Source organism: Mus musculus, chromosome 5 (assembly GCF_000001635.26).
Source record: "Mus musculus strain C57BL/6J chromosome 5, GRCm38.p6 C57BL/6J".
NCBI classification, from domain to species: domain Eukaryota; kingdom Metazoa; phylum Chordata; class Mammalia; order Rodentia; family Muridae; genus Mus; species Mus musculus.
In genome coordinates, this window is record NC_000071.6 from 142,199,468 (window position 1) to 142,218,240 (window position 18,773).

At 49.6% G+C, this 18,773-nt stretch overlaps 1 protein-coding gene across 2 annotated transcripts in view; it reads left to right on the forward strand.

The window, feature by feature from the left end:
* The window catches only part of Sdk1 (sidekick cell adhesion molecule 1), a 974,090-nt gene extending 957,971 nt beyond the window's left edge, over positions 1-16,119 (forward strand). Inside the window, exon 44 of one of the 2 annotated variants that reach the window (XM_006504712.1) lies at positions 12,454-16,119. In XM_006504712.1, coding sequence (XP_006504775.1) covers positions 12,454-12,708 — 255 coding nt within the window. In that variant the 3' untranslated portion in view covers positions 12,709-16,119. The remainder of the gene's footprint in view (positions 1-12,453) is intronic. The other variant, NM_177879.5, reaches the window with a different exon arrangement.
* The last annotated feature ends 2,654 nt before the right edge of the window (positions 16,120-18,773 follow it).

The window sequence follows — 18,773 nt, forward strand, 5'->3', positions numbered from 1 at the left end:
AGAAGAGCCACTCTCTTTAGAGATGAGCCTATTTTCTGGTGTGTTCTAGATCTTGGTTAGAATGGCAGAGGGCCTGAGCTTATGGGACTGATAGAAAGTAAAACTATACAGCACATCCCTGAGACTGGAGAGATGGCTCAGTGGATGAAGTGGGGATTTAAGTTCAATTGCCAGCACTTATGCAAAACACAAGATGTGGCAGTCTTTGCTATAAACCCAGCACTGGGGAGGCAGAGACAGCAAATCTCTGGGGCTTGCTGGCTTGGCAGTCCAGCTGAATTGGTAAGCTGCAGGCCAGCAAGGGGACTAAGAGAAGCATGTCACCTAACATTATATATACATGTGTATGTCTGTGTACCTGCTCACTCATGTTCCAGTACACACACACACACACACACACACACACAAACATGAAATTAAAAAGTAGAACCCCCCATGTTCACCCCAGAGTAGCACTTCTTATTCCTCCCTCTCCTCCCCCCTCCCCGTGTCAGTCACCACATTTTGTGGGAGGAGCTTCACACACAGCATGATGGACAAGTTAATGGAATAAGGAAAGCTCATTAGACATGTGTCACTCACCGTCCTTCACTGATCAGTCGAACCCGTGACCAGTGATAGGGGTCCTGTAGGGTCATCAGCCCCCACTGTGCTCCTGGGCCCTAGGGCCTGCCCATCTCAGGCTGTTCCCCATTGTGTACACACTTTCCCCAGCAGAGTGTGTCTCACATACACAGGAGGGACTTCAACTGGGAGAGCCAGCAGCTGTGGGGGACTCCAGGAGGTGTTAGCAACCCCTGTCTCTGTGACTCACGCTGCCCAGCATGAAGGGGCCAATCAGTGGTTCCACCGGGTGTCCCCGAGGGTCCTATTTGTAATCCTCAACAGGAGTGAGAACCACAGGCCATTTGCTGTACACATATGCCTGACTCCCTCCCAGCACGCACCTCTAAATCAATATTTAATCTAAAATACACTCTCACCTTCATTCTTGACCTGATTTCAGCCTTATTGAACCCCAGGGCTCAATGAAACAGCTCCTTTTCAATTGTGGCTTATATATGAACTTCAGCGAATGGGCACTGGGTGGGCATTGGCGAGGACCAGCTGAGCCTCACTTTGCATGTTCTGTTTACAAAGGATGCTGGGTCTATAACATAGCCTCAGGCTCGAGAGAACTTGTTAGCAGCAGTGCCCATGTCTGGAGAGGCATGAGATATGTTTGTCTCTGCTATGGGGCTGTCATGGAAAGCCTGAGGGAACAGGCCTGCCTCTTCTGGGCCGAGGTTAGGTGTGTCACCTCATGGTATTTGCCCTTCAAAGAACAGCAGGTGAGGAGGCAGCAGGATGGCCTTGCAGCAGGCTGCCTGTCTCCACAGATAGAGCCAGGTCTTGTGGACAAAGCCCAGCAACTGTCCTTAGCTGCTGGCCCACTGTTCCAGCAGTGTTTGTTATTGGTGGCGACTGTGTGTGGTGACAGCTGTATATGTGGAGAGTTCCCTGTAATTGACACACATCACCTCGTGGTTCTGAACTCTGACTGGTGGGCCAATCATTCTCCACATGCCTGGTGTCCACCCTGTGCGTGGGTCATCCTTCTGAGGTTCTCCAGAGCCCATCTTAACCCCACATCTCTCACCCCCAGCTCCTCTAGCCCAGTGCTAGATGGCGGCTATCCTGTCCTACATCAACCTAAGTTGAACTCAAGAGGTCTCAGATTTATGTCTACTCATAAAACGACTCTCCAAATGGGCAAATGAAGGCTGGGATGCAGCTCAATTGGGAGAGTGTTTGCCTGGCAAGAAGGGAGTCCTGACTTCTATCCCTAGGGCTGCATAAACAGGGTGTGGTGATGCATACCTATAACCCCAACACTTGAGAGGTGGAGGCAGGAGGATCAAAAGTTCAAGATCATAGCTGCATGGCTCCATAGCAAACTTGTGGCCAGCCTGAATTCATGAGACTTCATCTCAAAATTAATGAATCAATTCATTGATTAAAATTTTAAAAATAGGTTAATAGGTCTGTTTCTCTCGAATGTATGAAATGGTTTGGGATTCAAATCCAATTGATATTTAAAAGAAATGTAAAGGATAACAAGATTTGCCTAAGCACTGAGCTAGGAAATATATATACATACATATGTATGTATAAGCGCACAGATACATAAGTACATATATGTGCATGAATACATACATATACATGTACACATGCATACATAAATACATACATGTGTTTATACACATGTATAAATACATACATTTACATATGCATGTACACACACACATACAGAGTCAGAGAAGGAGGGGTGAGCACGGAGAAGCCAGTGAGAATAGAGAGGCACAGGAGAGGAAGAGTGCTGTAGAGGAGCACCATTCCACTAAGAGGAATTCTGCAAGGAGTTTGCCTTTCCTGGGGAGAGATGAACTGTTGACCCCAGATAGGGCACTGATGAAAGACCAGAGAAATGACCCTGCCCAAGTCTAGCTTCGTGAACCAATGAGTTTACTGGAGTCCCTTACAGGACAAGACAGCTATATCACCCAGAGTCCAGCCCAACACGGTGACAGCTCAGGAAAGCTGCATCCCCAGAGCTCCTCACATGCTTTGCAGCCAATCCGAGAGAGGTGGGAGGGCCTCCTCTCTCTTCCCAGCAATTGTTTCTGCTAATATGACATTGAGGAGGGGCCTCCGGGATCTTGTAAGTTTCAGGAGTTTCCTAAGGCTTTTGAGTTTCCTGTACCTCTTAAGTCTTAATGAGCATCCCTCTAGGAACACAGGTTTCAGTTGGGAGGTAAAAGCTACACAGCATCCACATGGGATGCTCAGGGCTAAGAGGTTTTGGAAGCTTTCCCAAGGAAAGCCTGGCCGAGTTCCCGCTCTCTCACCATACCCGCCTTTGGGAACCACTGAGGCACATCTGCATGGCTGAGGAGGCCAGGAGCCTATGAACTTGGCTGCCAGCCCCTATCACAAGAGCATGCTGTGTGGAAAGCATGCTCTTGTCACTCCCCAGGGGCACCCATGGTTCACAAGGCCTTTGGGGTAGCAGCTCCTTCCAGGAGCCAGTGAACTAATATAAACACACAGAGTCTCCAAAGACCTTAGTTTTGGGCCCTGGAGCCTCTTAATACCCTGAATAACTTGGGCCATGGGCTACCTGGAGGCTCTGTGGCTGCCAGCTAAGGACCCATGGGGCTTCCTGGCTGCTGGATGAGTCCTGACCAGTCTGTTTTCTGAGGTTCTTTGTCTTGCTGTGTCTTTTAAGTGTGTGAACTAAGGGAAATTGCAAAGGACCTCAACGAAGGAACCCATTGGGTTATCTTGGAAGGGCCAGTTCTGATGACTAAGTTCACTTGGATCTGCCTCTTATTTATGTCTGAAGTGACAAAAAGAGCCATGGTTTGTTATGTGGCGTGCGTGGCAGGACACTAACTGGCCCCTGTGTCCCCATAGGTGCAGACTTTTCTCCATGCCAGTATCTCTGGAAATGGATTTTATGCCCCTGGGCAGGAAAGGCACCTCCCTCTGCTTTCCCTGTGAAACGCCATGAGCTTCTAGGAGAGATGACATCACCAGAAGGAATGCCATAGGATTGCCGCCCCCACCTCTTTTGGGGTTCTGGAAAAGACAGGGACACTGGCCTTCTTGTGTGCATCTGGTATCAGCCACTGGCATGATCCTGAGGCAAAGCACTAGATAACATGGTGACCCAAATACTTGGGTTTTGCATTTGAATCTTTAAACTGCCTTCTAAGAAGGAGAAACATTTTAGGCCTATATTCTAGGCTAGGGGGCTGGGGATGCTCTGGGTTGGTACAGAGCTTGCCTAGCACACAGAAGCCATGGGTTCCATCCTCAGCATATCTGCAATATAGCATTCAGGAGGGAGAGGCAAGAGGAGAAGTTCAAGGGCATCCTCAGCTACATAGGGAGTTTGAAGCCATCCTGGGCTAATGAAATCCTGTATGGGGGGGGGGGGCGGAATCTCAGACATACTTGTAAATAAGTACTACAGCATTCAGGTGGATGCTATCACCTAGCAACCCTGAGTGTTCCTGGCACTTGCTCACCTCTCTAAATGCCTCATCTATACTTCTGTAACTTGGCTGTGTTTCTGCCAACCTCTAGTTAAAGGTCCAGAGTTGTGTTAGGAAAATAAACATGGGAGCTAAGGAGTGTTGGCCACTATCTCTTGTAAAGGTCAGAATCATCCAGCCTGAGGACAAAGCCACTTCCAGAATAGTGGGCAGAGACCTCAGAGGATGGCAAATTAACCAGGGAGAATGGTTTTGCAAACATCTACCTGCAAGGCTTTGGAAACAGCGCTCAGAGCAGAGAGTGAGTGAGATTTGTGGAAGATCCACTGGGGCCAAGGAGCTTCTCAGTAAAGCGCCTGCTGAGCAAACCTGGGGACCTGAGTTCGATCCCTAGAACCTGAATAAAAGGTGGTGTAGTGGTGAGAGCTTGCAATCCCATCCCTGGGGAGGCAGAGACAAGTGCATTCCAGGAGCTCACGGGCTAGACAGTCTGACCAAATAGGTGAGCTCCAGGCTGGGATTAGCAGTTGAAGACTTTGCTGAACAAACCTGGGGACCAGAGTTCAGATCCTAGAACTCACAAAATCCACACAGAGTGGTGTAGAATCCCAGTGTTCGGGTGTGGCCAGGGACAGGAGGATCCTGGGTGCACACTGCCTGTCACCAAACTGGAGGTTCAGCAAGAGATCGTGTCTCAAAAACTGTGTGTGTGTGTGTGTGTGTGTGAGAGAGAGAGAGAGAGAGAGAGGAGAGACATTCATCATTAACATCTCACATACACACACACACACCACACCTGAATGCTGCCCCTCTGAAATTTTTTAAAAGCTCAAAACCAGTTTTCAAAATTCTTCCATCTCTAGCTAATTAGAATGATTCCTCATACCTAATTAGTTCCCTGGTGGTGCAGGACACTCTTGTATCTTGCTCATACCTTGTCAAGTCCTGAGCTGACCCTCTCTGCAACTTGTCGGGAACTCAGTCAGTCTGGGACAGCACTCAGTCACCTTCCTTTCTTTCTATGGTTTCCTGGGAAACCAGCAAATCAAGCCTTCACATTACAGGCAACTTGGAAGGGGGGGGGGGAAAGAAAAGAGGGAGGGAGGGAGGGAGGGAGGGAGGGAGGGAGGGAGGAAGAGATACAGACTAACCCAGTGGCAATGCCTTTTTGCCAATCATTGTCACTCACTAAAATACATCTGCATTAAAAAAATAATGTCACATAAAGAACAGAGCTGGCAGCGGAGGAAGGATGGTATCTGGATGTCACCTCCATCAGGGAAGTCAGAGCAAGGCCTGAATGGGAGTCCAAGTTACCAATCACTTGTCTGACATCCTGTGTCTTCCCCCTAAATGATGGGCAAGAAACAAAGTAGTCTTGGCCTTTCTTCAAAGTTGCTTTCTGCAGAAGGGTAGAGTTCCCTTGGAAGAGCTTTGCCCATCACACTTCACTGGAAGCCAGTCTGTCTGGCCACATGCACTGCGCAGACTCCCAGGGCAAGGCTCTGATTAGTCAGTGCAAGGCACTCGCACCATTCTCTGATGGGCTCAACATAAGTCACCTGCCAATCTGTGAACCAGTTGCTATCCAGGATGGCTTCCTTCCAAGTGGTCCAGGCATAAACACAGGAACTGAGACATGGCTCTACACAGGGCAATGGCTCACAGTTCAAAGGCGAAGTCCACCTTGCCAGGGTAGTCTTTGGCAGCAGGAACAGGAGATAGCTGGTCACATTGCAGCCACATCAGGGAGCAGAGAGAGATGGACACTGGTTCTTAGCTTGCTCTCTGCTTCTTATTCAGTCTAAGACCCCATGGGATACCGCCCACATTAAGGTTGGGTTTTCTGTCTCAGTTAATCTAATCTACCTAATCCCCCAAAAAACATGTCCAGAGATCTGTTTATATGGTGATTCTAATGCCCACAAAACTGACCATGAAGATCACCATCTCTTTCCTGGCGCCCTCGTGACCACCAACCTTAGCGACAAACCCCTATGTGTGGTCCCACACCTTTGGCTCACAAAGTACTCATGAGTGGACATGAGAAGTCACTTTAAGACACTCTTCCCCTCACTCTGACAAAATGCCTGACAGAAACAGCTTACTGACAGAGACAGTTATTATGGCTCAATATCCATCGTGGTGGGGCAGACATGACAGCTCCCAGCAATGGGACTCTTTCTGTCTCCATGGACCAGAGAACTTTGATGAGAAGTGGAGTCAGCTCGAACCCTCAAGTTCTTCCTCTCTGGCCCCCCATCTATCAGCTGGACTCCATGCCAGGAAGGTTCTCCAACCTCCCAAATAGCACCAACAGCCAGGACCAAGTGTTCAAACACAGGAGCCTGTTGTGGGTATTGCATACTTGATCCCTAACTAGAATCTTGAAGGCTTTTTATAAGTGAAATGGCATTTCGTTAATCTCATACACATCTATAGGCAACTAGTCACGACATATGTTTGTCCCCTATGGTATTCTGGGGACATTCAGGCAGGGAGAAAACTCAGTCAGTGAAGTGCTTGCAGGACATGCATGAGCAGCTGACTCTGACCCCGAGCACACAGGTAAAAAGCTGAATGTGGTGATGCACACACCCACTCCCAGTGCTAAAGAAGCAGACACAGGAAGATCTCTGAGGCTCAGTGGCTAGACATCCTAGCCAAAACCAAGACTCTCTGTAGATCCTGGTGAGAGACCCAGTCTAAAAATACAAGATGGATGGCCCTTGAGAAATGACACCCCAGGTTCTCTTCTGACTTCCACTTGCATGCACCCACACATATGTATATTCACATACACACACACACACGCATACATACACACATGTAACCACACACATATACACATACATACCTACATACACACACAAATTCAGACACCCACAGAACTGTAGCAGTCCATTCTAGCCCACCAGAGGTCCAACCTGCTCTTGACTCTGCTCCTCTACAGCCCTGCAGCCACAAGAAGAGGGGTGACAGAAGGATGCCCCAAGGACTTCTAGGTGGATGCTAGAAGGGCTCACAATGGTGGGATTTATAAACTGTGGTTCCATTAGTATAGATGACTCCTTCATCTCTTGGTTCATCTGAGCCAAGACGTACCCATATACATTCAGTCTCCCAGTCTCCAATGGAATGGACAGAAGTTGTCTGGGCGTCATCAGGCATTCTATTCCCACTGCCTTTGGCTGAGATTCCCTGTGGGCGTGGCCTGGGAAGCTCATTTGAATTTGTGGAGTCAATAAATAAGGAGGCTGACTCACAATCAAATGTTGCATGCCACCTCAGAGGAGAATAAAGTTAACCCTAGTTTATGGAACTGGGGAAGAAAATGGCCTTCACCCAGTGCTGGGGACTCAGTGAAACTCTCACAGCAAAAGAGATTGCTTCTGTGGACCTCGGTGTCCTTCTCCTCAAGTCTCAGGGCATTTAGAGTCTAAGTCAATGTCTGATGACAGCACAGGCTCAACTCAGAGCAGATAACCACAGAGTCCTGCTCTTGCCTTCTTCTGTTCCCTTGTTTTCTAGTCTAGGTTTACGTAGAACATTGCCTCCTAAGCCTCAAGACCTCTAGAAAACAGCTAGAGGGTGGATCTTAGACATAGCCACAAATCCTGGTCTCTGTGGCATAGAGACATAATACACAGTAGAATATCTGCTGGGAATTCCCACTGAGGGGCTGGGGGCTTGACTCAGTGGTAGAGCCCCTGCCTAGAATACCTCAGTGAGGGGCTGGGGCGTGGCTCAGAGGTAGATCCCCTGCCTAGAATCCCCCAGTGAGGGGCTGGGGGTATGGCTCAGTGGTAGAGCACCTGCCTAGAATCCCCCAGTGAGGGGCTGGGGTGTGACTCAGTGGTAGAGCCCCTGCCTAGAATCCCCCAGTGAGGGGCTGGGGTGTGGCTCAGTGATAGAGCCCCTGCCTAGAATCACCCAGTGAGGGGCTGGGATGTGGCTCAGTGGTAGAGCCCTTGCCTAGAATATCACAGTGAAAAATGTCTTGGGGAATCTGAGCTCCAGTGCGGGGTGCCACCATCCCTGGCCCCTGTTGAACTTCATTATTCATTGTTATGTGAGAATAACAGGTCCACACCTTAGGATTACTGAGCGAATGCAAAGGCTTATGTGAATGATTGGTCTAGTGTGTAACTGTGCTTCCCAGGTGAGACTTTAGCCCTACTCTTACATTAACTTTGGGGAACTAAAACCCAGAGGAGTCACAGTCATGCCTAGCACCCTACTCCAGCTTTGCATGCTGTGTTCCCAGAATGCCCAACTCTCACTTGCAGGTCTTATATACTTATCTTATGCAGATCTTACTTATGCAGATCTTAATACTTATCTCACTTGGGATAAGTATTAAGAATCCCATTTCTCGGGTATACTAAGTTTCTGGGCTAATATCCACTTATCAGTGAGTACATATCATTTGAGTTCTTTTGTGATTGTGTTACCTCACTCAGGATGATGCCCTCCAGGTCCATCCATTTGCCTAGGAATTTCATAAATTCATTCTTTTTAATAGCTGAGTAGTACTCCATTGTGTAAATGTACCACATTTTTTTATCCATTCCTCTGTTGAGGGGCATCTGGGTTCTTTCCAGCTTCTGGCTATTATAAATAAGGCTGCTATGAACATAGTGGGGAAAAAAAAAAGAATCCCATTTCTATTTGTATCCAAAAGTTCCCAGGAGCCTCTGGATCTGCCCTGCACATCCTAGGGCCTCCTCTATCCCAGGGGCTGTGCAGGCTCTTACAGTTCCAGAAGCATCTCTGAATCCCAGAATACAACTCCCTTAGCAACAGCAAGGCACTGGTGTGGGTCATTCACTCAGACTGGTGAGACTCTCAGGTGAGGAATAGCAGCTGTCTGTTGTATTGCTGTGAGAAGCCCTGTCTCACAGCAGGGCACCCATGCCTGCTTCCTGACAAAGCTGTAGTTGCCTCTGGGGGGACAGAGCTGTGGGGCATAGCTAATGTGGCTGTGGCTTTGCATACCCTCCATCAGAAGCAATGAGGAGCATGCCAGGGCTCCGGGGGTCTAGGAAGCCTCTTGGCACCTGAACCAGCCTGCCAGACACAGGTCTTCCCAGGGTCTCTGCTTGGAAGCCAAAGGCGTGTTTACAAGGATAGGGTATTCTACCGGGAGCTCACTGAAGACTCACTAAAACCCACTCCAGCCTCCATCTCCTTCAGTGATCTTTCTCGTGACAACACAAAGAGGAGAAAATAATTTTACTTAATTTCAGAAAAATGCATAGACTAAGCCAGACATTGCTTTGGCTCACACCTTTTATCCCAGAAGCTGAAAGGCGGAGGCAAGAGGATGGAAATCTCAAGAGAGAGGCCAGCCTGCATTTCATGGTGAAATTGTTCTCAAAAAGCAGAAGGAAGAGAGAGAGGGAGGGAGGGAGGGAGGGAGGGAGGGAGGGAGAGCTAACTGAACACTTCTAACCCGTGCTACTGGCATATTGTACAAAATGAACTGAGACCCTCAAATCCTCAGCATCTCCGGGAGCTCAGTGGAGCTCTAGGGGCTGCAGTGGAGGATGCTTGGGGTCTCGGCACTACAGCAGAGGAAGATGCAGGCATTGGCTTGTCCCAGTAGCTTGCACTGCTGCAGACTCTAAGCCTCTCTGGACACAGTGTGAATCTATGGCAAGAGGCCACAGAGGGTGGCTCCCTCTTGGCAGCTCACACCTTGGTCTTGCAGATCAAAGGCCAGGAGCTGGGCGGTGGTGGCACACGCCTTTAATCCCAGCACTTGGGAGGCAGAGACAGGCGGATTTCTGAGTTCCAGGCTAGCCTGGTCTACAGAGTGAGTTCCAGGACAGCCAGGGCTACACAGAGAAACCCTGTCTCAAACAAACAAACAAACAAACAAACAAACAAACAAGGCCAGGAGCATCCCCAGTCCCTCATAAGTGTATGCCCTGAGGCAGGAGAGAAAGAGGACCAAAAGGAAGGCACACCTTCCAACGCTGCAGTCTGCCTGAAGCCTCCCACCCCTGAATGGAGGAGTCCAGAATGATTGACATTTACAGTGAAGCATGTGGACATAGAGACAACATTCCTTCCATATAAAGATATGTTATATTAAACGGCAGTGAACCAGCTTGAAGTCTGCATGCGTATGATCTCAGGTGGGGCCTCATTTCTCTCCCAGGCATTTCCGAGAATTTCAAAAAAGATGCCCCACCCCCTTGAGCTACATTTACCCTGTCAGGTGAAGTTCTATCAGGTGCTGCTAGGAACCCACCTGTGACCTCATTATCTTTTTTAGCAACCCTTTGAAGATAACAGCATTAAGCCCCTCCAGAATGGCATGCATGGGGATTGTAGAGATGCAGAAAGTCAATTCCTCTGGAGAAGCCCACACCTGCAGCAGCATGCTCTCGGGGTGTCTTGTCCCTCCCCCCCCCCAAGTCTTTCTCTTAATCCTAGTATTTCTGATGAATGAACAAATATCTTTTAAGGGTCTGGAGAAATGGCTCAGGTTAAAAGCATATGCTGTTTTTACTGAAGACCAACATTTAGTTCCTGGCACCAAGCAGCTCACAGCCACCTCTAACTCTCCTTCCAGAGAGTTCTGCTTCCCTCTTCTGGATTCCACAGAAACTGCATGTACACATTCACAAACACATAGACATACATGTGTGCAAATTAAAAATGAATCTTTTAATTTGTATGTGTATGGCTGTATACCATGTATGTCTGTATCCATGGACATGAAGCACCCATAGAGGTCAGAAATGGGTGTCAGAGTCCCTAGGGATTGAGTCATAGATGACTGTGAGTAGCTTTGTGGGTCCTGGCAATGGGACTCCAGTCTTCTGGAAGAGCAGCCATGTAGGAACCCTTGGCTTCAATGCAGAAAAGAATTTCAGGGGTGAGCCAGTGTACTGGCTGGTTATGTGTGTCAGTTTGACACAGGCTGGAGTTATCACTGAGAAACGAGCTTCAGGTGAGGAAATGTCTCCATGAGATCCAGCTGTAAGGCATTTTCCCAATTGTTTCTGCTGTGAAATCAAGAAGACCTAAGTCTAAACTTTACCCACATAAAAGCTGAACTGCCAGCAGGCCCATCCCGAGGCAGAGACACACAGATCCTACTGACCTGCAGGCCAGCCAGCCAAGGAGAAATGGCAGGTTTTAGATCCACCCTGTCTCAAAATAATACGGTGAACAGAAAACCAGAAGACATCTTCAACATCTTTCCTTGCCTTCCACATGTGAGCAGATGGATATGTAAACCCACACACATGCAAACACACCACACAAAAATAAATAAAACTAAAACAAACTCCAACTCTGCTTCTCACTGGCTGTCTTAGTCAGGGTTTCGGACAAAACATCATGACCAAGAAGCAAATTGGGGAAGAAAGGGTTTATTCATCTTACACTTCCATGTTGCTGCTCATCACCAAAGGAAGTCAGGCCTGGAACTCAAGCAGGTCAGGAAGCAGGAGCTGATGCAGAGGCCATGGAGGGATGCTACTTACTGGCTTGCCTCCCCTGGCTTGCTCAGCTTGCTCTCTTATAGAACCAAGACTACCAGCCCAGGGATGGCACCACCCACAAGGGGCCTTTCCCCACTTGATCACTAATTGAGAAAATGCCCCACAGCTGGATCTCATGGAGGCCTTTCCTCACCTGAAGCTCCTTTCTCTGTGATAACTCCCGTTGTGTCAAGCTGACACACAAAACCAGCCAGTACACTGGCTCACCCCCAAAATTCTTTTCTCCATTGAAGCCAAGGGTTCCTTTCCCCTCAGTGAAGGGAGCCCAATCTGTGCATTGGTTACTTTCCTGTCCTATCGCTGTGACAAAACACTGAGGCCAAGGCAACGCATAGAAGGAAGGGTTTATTAAGGCTTATGGTTCCAAAGGGATAGAATCCATCACCATGCTGGTGGGAAGGCATGACAGCAGGCGGGCATGGCAGCTGGAGCAGGAAGCTGAGTGCCACACCTAGAACCACAGGCACAGAGAGAGAGAGAGAGAGAGATACACAGAGTGAGACAGGGCCTGGAACTCTCGAAGCCTCCAACAATGCCACACCTCCTAAACCTCACCCCCAAACAGCGCCACCAACTGGGGAACAGTTGCTCAAAAAAATGTACCTATGGGGACATTTGCATTCCAACTACCATAGGTGACACAGCACCAGACTGTGACTCTTTCCACCATCATTAACATTAGCAATTATGGACTCTGTGGGGACTCTGTAGCCATCTCCCAGGGTGGGGTATAGCATAGGCCTGTCCTGAGCTTACAGGAGAATGCCAAAAACAGGTAACCCTCAGGCCACCCCCATCTTGGGTGACTAACGGGTGTATCCCTGTTTCCAGATCACCCCCCCCTTTCTCCCTCTCTCATTGGGGCTCACACTGTCCATCTGTCTCGTCCTCAGGCCTCTGACTCAGACTATGAGGAAGCCCTGCCCAAGCACTCCTTCGTCAACCACTACATGAGCGACCCCACCTACTACAACTCTTGGAAGCGGCGTCCCCCTGCCGCAGCACCACATAGGTACGAGGCGGTGGCAGGGGCAGAAGCCGGCCCACACCTGCACACGGTCATCACCACACAGAGCGCGGGCGGAGTCTACACACCAGCTGGCCCCGGAGCCCGGGCCCCCCTCACCGGCTTCTCCTCCTTCGTGTGACATCACGCCTCCATCAGGGTAGACGGGTGCAGAACTTCTGGAGTCTATTTTTGTTAAGACAATCAACTCCGATAACTGAGCTGAATTTTTTTGTTTAAAAGATAATAATAATAATTCTGATAAGCGATCTTACCTACTGGTGAAAACTAGGATTCACTTAGGAAGGGTTTTTTTTAATGGCTTTTTGTAACATCGCTGCAGGAAGCGGGTTTCTTTGTTTTCTTTTCTTTCTAAGAGAAGGTATCTCCCTGGTGCAATAGCTCGGCACCGCCGGCGGGGGCGCTCTCGACACACCCCAGCCCTGGGCTCCTCTGGCCTCCAAATCATTCAGGATGGTGAGGGAGGATGGGAAGGAGGGGGGAGGGGGACAGGTAAATCGCATCTGCGGCCCACTTCTCTCTCTACCTCCTTTTGGAGAACCAGCCAGCCTGGACCACTTTCTCCATCTTAGGACAACTTGAGGCTCCTTGCTCTCATCTGTGCTTCAGAGAATTGCTCTTTCCCTCGCTGGGTTCTGTCTGGTTCTCAGCAGGGTTCGCGCGAGGCCACTGTGCGAGTGGCATCTAGCTGGCCACGGAGGGCTCAGCTCTGTGACCTCTCTTTAGGGTGGCTGCAAAACCTGGAGGTTTCCCTTTCCCTCCCTCTTCCTCTCTTCTCTCAAGCTGACAGTTACAAGAACAGGAAGTCCCTCCCCCAACTGGCTCTGGAGGTCCCCCAGGCCCATCCAAAGCCAGCTAGGTCCTTCTGGTGACCACACAACACAGCACACAGCCCACCCGCGCTGAGCAAGAAAGGAGCGGAGACGCGTGGTTTTTGCAGTTGCTTGTGGCAGTAGCAGATGTGCATTGTTGAACCAGAGTATTTTTTAAACCTTTTTATCTTTTTTTAATCTATGTCACATGAAATGAATGCGTCTTTGCTGTCTCCAGGTGCCTTTTAATTCATTGTTCAGCTTTGTACGTGGGAAAGACGAGAAGCGACTGTGTCTCCAAATAAAACAATCGGCTCTGAGAAACCAACCGGGGCCACGAGTCACCTAGCGCACCCCCCACACATGGCGCACAGTAGGGACAGCCCTTCCCTTTCTTCTCCTGTGCTCACTGCTGTCCCGCTTCTGACCCCTGGTGCTGTCCCCTCTACCCTGCCATCCAAGGCCAGCTTTTTAGCCTTAACAGGTTTTCTGAGAACGTTTTCTTTTACTTTTCGTTGTTTAAATGTTTCTGGCTAAGTGCAAAGTGGCACTCAAGACCCCATGAGTGTCCTGCCACCCCTAGTCCAGCGCCCCACCCCACTCCCCCATCTGGATGTGACCAGCTGGATCCAACCACAGTGTGCCCCAGACCTGGCATCGTGGCTCCACATCCCCACATCCTCGGGCACTCAGAGCAGGTGAGAAGGGTCTGTCCTCCCAGGGGTCTTGGCGCCCGGTGGAGGGTACTAAGCTCTTCAGTGCCACCACTGGGAGATTCTATAACCCTGTGAGGCAGGGGACATGGATCTTGTCTTGACTTGCTGCCTTGGAAGTTGCTGGTGTGGCCCCAGGACACAAGAGGTTCCACTTGGGGTTAAAAAATAAACTAATTAAAGGCCTTTCAGTTTTTCCAAAATCGAGAATTAAAAAAAAAAAAATTCCTTCCTCCTCTTTCTTACTCTCTTCCTCTTCCTCCTCTCCCTCCTTCCCTCTCCTCCCTTCCCTTATCCTCCCCTCCCCCTCCTTTCTCCCCCTTCTTATACTCTTCCTCTTCGCTCCTCTCTTTAGTCCTTCCCTCCCTCCTCCCTCCTTTCTCTCTCCCTCCTCCTTCTCCTCCTGTCTCCCTTCCTTCCTCCCTCCTTCCTTTTCTGAGCTGAAGAGGAAATATTCTAAACCAAAAATCTTAGATGCTCTGCCCAAAGCCACTTCTTTGTGGGGACTGCCACCCTCATGGTCCACAGGAGGGACCATGTCAGTAGACTGCACCAACCTACTCCCTGGCCTGAAACGAGTGAAGTGGACAGAAGGCCACGTGTCTCCAGTTGAACTTCTTGAAAGGTGGCACCCAACAGAAGACAGGGACCAGGCTGGCTCTGTATTGCGCTTTGCTCTCCTAAGCCATAAGGACTTGATTGCTGTAATCAATGGGGAAAGGTCTGGTCTAAGGCGATACCGTACTCTGCCTTGCATTTCCTCGCCATGAGTTAGCAATTTGCAGTGCTACCTGGGTCTCCTTTATGACCAGTAACTTGTTTTCTATGGAAAGATCTGTTCAGGATGCCCTGGCCCTGTGACTGCTGATGGACAGCTGTCAGCAGCTGTCATCAAACACAACACTTAGACCAGTGGTTCTCAGTGTGTGAGTGGAGACCCCTTGGGAGACAAACGACCCTTTCACAGGGGTTGCATATCAGATATCCTGCATATCAGACATTTACAGTGCAATTCACAACAGTAGCAAAGTAACAATGAAAATAATGTTAATGGATGAGGGTCACCACAACGTGAGGAACTGTATTAAGGGTCACAGCATCAGGAAGGGTGAGAACCAGACTTAGAGGGACCCTGTCCCATTCTAATCCCCTGCACCAAAGGCAGAGGTTGAGAGTTTCCAGTTAGATTTCAGCCTTCCGGAGCCACCGGGCATCGGCAAGTGTCCTTCCTAACTGTAGGGACAGAATGGACACATCACACAGCTGCAAAAGGGACATGGCCTCCAAGGCTGGGTTCTGAGAAATGACCCGAACAGGCAGGATGTGGACACCCTTCTTATTTCTGTCACCTCCATGGGTGTCTGATGAAGTGACAGCAGCCTCAGTGGCTCTGTGGAGGGCACTCAGCCCTGTACAGCCTTACCTCCTTGTGTGAGCTGCTGCGCCCCATGGCAGGCTTTACAGAGCAGACACCCAGAGAGGAAGCTATAGCCATGCTAACATCTCCCCGCCTCCTGCTTCCCACCCCAGCAGAACATATGTGGTGGGAGAGGGGTGGGGTGGGGTCTCCCTTCCCTGGAGCCCTGGGAGGAAGCAGAGCAAGAGCCCACGAGGAGGATGTATGTTCTGGAAAGTTCTTTGGATGTGGTGTTTGAACTTGGTCTTGATCAGCCTGAGCATGGTGTGTTTGCATAGAGGTTCTTAGCATGGGTTTTCCTTACTTCTGGATTCCTGGCTCACAGCATGGCGGCTCTCCTGCTGAGCCCCAGTCCATAGACTAGCAGCAAGGGACCAGTCTGAGAGACCAGAACAGTGTGGGGTTCCCAGCGGGGAACTCCCAACCCCACCTGCTGGCTTAGGGGAGTCCCCGAAGCTTTCCCTATAAAACTTCTAAAATGGCACAGATCCCATTACAGGTAAAATAAATGAACCCCCACTCCCTCAACTTGTAGAAAGGCAGAGCGGTGCTATAGGTACAATTTTTAATAAAAATATTTTGTTCCTTAAGTGCTTGTAAATTTTTAAATCTTTCATTTCTATTTATGTGTGTGTGTTTGTGTGTTTATTCCTGTGAACAAAATTGTACGGCTGCCCATGGGTGTGGAGTCCCAGGGACAACCTCAGCTGGCATTCTTCAGGTGATGCCCGTCTTGTTTTTGTGGCAGGGTCTCGGAGCGGCCTTTAGCTCCCTGAGGAGGAAAGGTCAGCTGGCCAGTGAGCCCCCAGGAATCTGCCTGTCCATGCCTTCCCAGACCTGGGGTCACAAGTATGAACCAACATGCTCTGCCTTTTACATGGGGTCTTGGAATGGAACTTAGGCCTTTGTACTTGCAAGGCAAGCATTTTATTGATCGATCCATGGTCTCAGGGGGTGGAGGGACAGGCACAAGTTTGCTACAGCTTGTGTGTGGTCAGAGAAGGTCCTTCTCTTTCCACCTTGGTCACTGTACACACCAGTCTAGCTGTCCCCTCTCTGGAACCACATTCCGAATCTCTGAGAGCTATAGAGCCTTATGCAGAGCCGCTGTTGGAACAGCCGGTTGCTCTGATATCATTGGCTCACTGCACGCTTATTTCAGGATGATTTGAATGCATCCGTGTCTCTGCTTGTCTGAAAAGCTCAGTCCTTGCCAAAAACTCCTCTCCCTTTAATGGTTGAAGTCAATTAATAGCCAGCATGGTGAAAATTCCAAGCTGTTAATTCTGGGCTCTGTGGTCTTAAAAATGTCCTACTTCTCCTCAGATAAGACAATATTCTGCAGTCATTAAGCAAATCACTACATTATGGGCTTGACTCAGATCCAGACTCCAATATTTTAGGAGAAAGAAAATCATATCTGGGAGCGAGGAAATGGCTCAGTGGGTAAAGTGCTTGGGATACAAGAGGAAGACACTGACTGTGACCTCCAGACCCTATGTATAAAGTCAGGCATGGTGGTATGTTCATGCAATTCCAACCCTGGAAAGGCAGAGGCAGGGGGAGCCGTGGGGTTCACAGGCAGGCAGGCCTGGCTGAGTTGGCAAGCTTGTCTCAAAAATAATATGAAGGGTAATTGAGGACAACACTGGGCATTGACCTCTGACCCCCGTGGGAGCTTGTGTACATACACGTGCGCGTGCACGCGCGCACACACACACACACACACACACACACACACACACACACACACACGTAAGGAACTGGGATTCTATACTCCACCCAGAGACAGCAAAGCTCCTGCAAACTCCTAGGAGAGGCGACAATGCACCCTGCAGCCTGAGCGGGGCTCTGAGACTTATGCCCTATCTATCAAGGGCAAAGCCACCAATCCTCCCCTCCTCCCACCGACGCCCCATCAGAAGAAACAACATGGAGAACAGCAGCGAGGCACCCCTCCCCCACCCTGTCAGGGTGGCCTGAGATGTTTAAGAAGGTGCCTGAAACTCTCTCCCAGTTCAGCTGTGATAAAGAATAAGCAGATGACAACAGGGGTGACATGGAGGCCACCACCACCAAGAGTTGACAAGGCATCATGCCATCCACACATGTACAATGTAAGAGGGCAACCGGAGCCAGGCTTAAATAATGCCGGCATTCAAGTGTCCAGTCTCAGCTACATACCACGCATGGCACCAACAACCAAGAAAGTCTCAAACTGAGTGACAAAAGACAGCAGAAACCGATACCCTCACATAGGGGCCGTTAGAGCCATATGTCACCGATATAAACCAACTATCAAAATATCGTCATTGTAAGGGGAGATGGCTCAGCATGTGAAGTGCTTGCCTTGAGCCCCACCTTCACTTCCAGGGCTGTATGGAGTCCCTGGATGTTAAGCATCTTATGGGAGAAAGGGGTTTATTTCAGCTCAGAATTCTGGGTTCCAGTCCATCGTGGTGACGAAGCCGAGGCAGGCCTAGTCACACCACATCCTCCACATCCGCAGCCAGGAAGGGAGAGAAATGTGAGCATGCGCACTCGCTTGTTAGCCTGTGCTCGGCTCAGCCGTTTCTTCGCTCTTCTACAGGCCAGGAACCTTTGAATTTGGCCAGATTTCCCCCTCTGTGGTTGCCTGTCAGGCAAGAGGAGTGAGAAGACAGCAGAATGAATTCAGAGCAGGAAGGAGAAGGGAGGAGGGAGGAAGGAGGGAAGAACAGAGGGAGAGGAAAGGACGAGCAGACAAGGAAGGAAGGAAGCCACGGAGGAGAATCTATATGACAGTAATGGTACGAAGCTCAAGTTGGAGGTCTTTCGGGCAGGACTGCTTGTTCAGCATCTCCCATCATCCACCAGTTTCCCTCTACCTCGAGCCTGATGTTTTCCTCCTGTGAGTAGTCACTGCTCAAAGATAATCCTCAAGTCCCAGAAAGGCTTGCATCTCTTGATACCCTGTATGGAAGCAAGAAAGTCAGTTCTAGCTTCGAAAACTGGGATGGACACGTAGAAACTGCCTCTACTGCCAGGCCTGCTGGGGTAAGCTACGTGGGAGACTGAGGCAGGAAGACTGTAATTACAAGTGAATTCTAGGCCAGACTGGACAATTTCAGACATTATCTCAAAATAAATACTAAAAGGGGACTGACTAACAGTATAGTTCAGTGGTAGAGCCCCTGCCTAGAATCCCCCAGTGAGGGCTGGGGTTGTGGCTCAGTGGCAGAGCCCCTACCTAGAATCCTCCAGT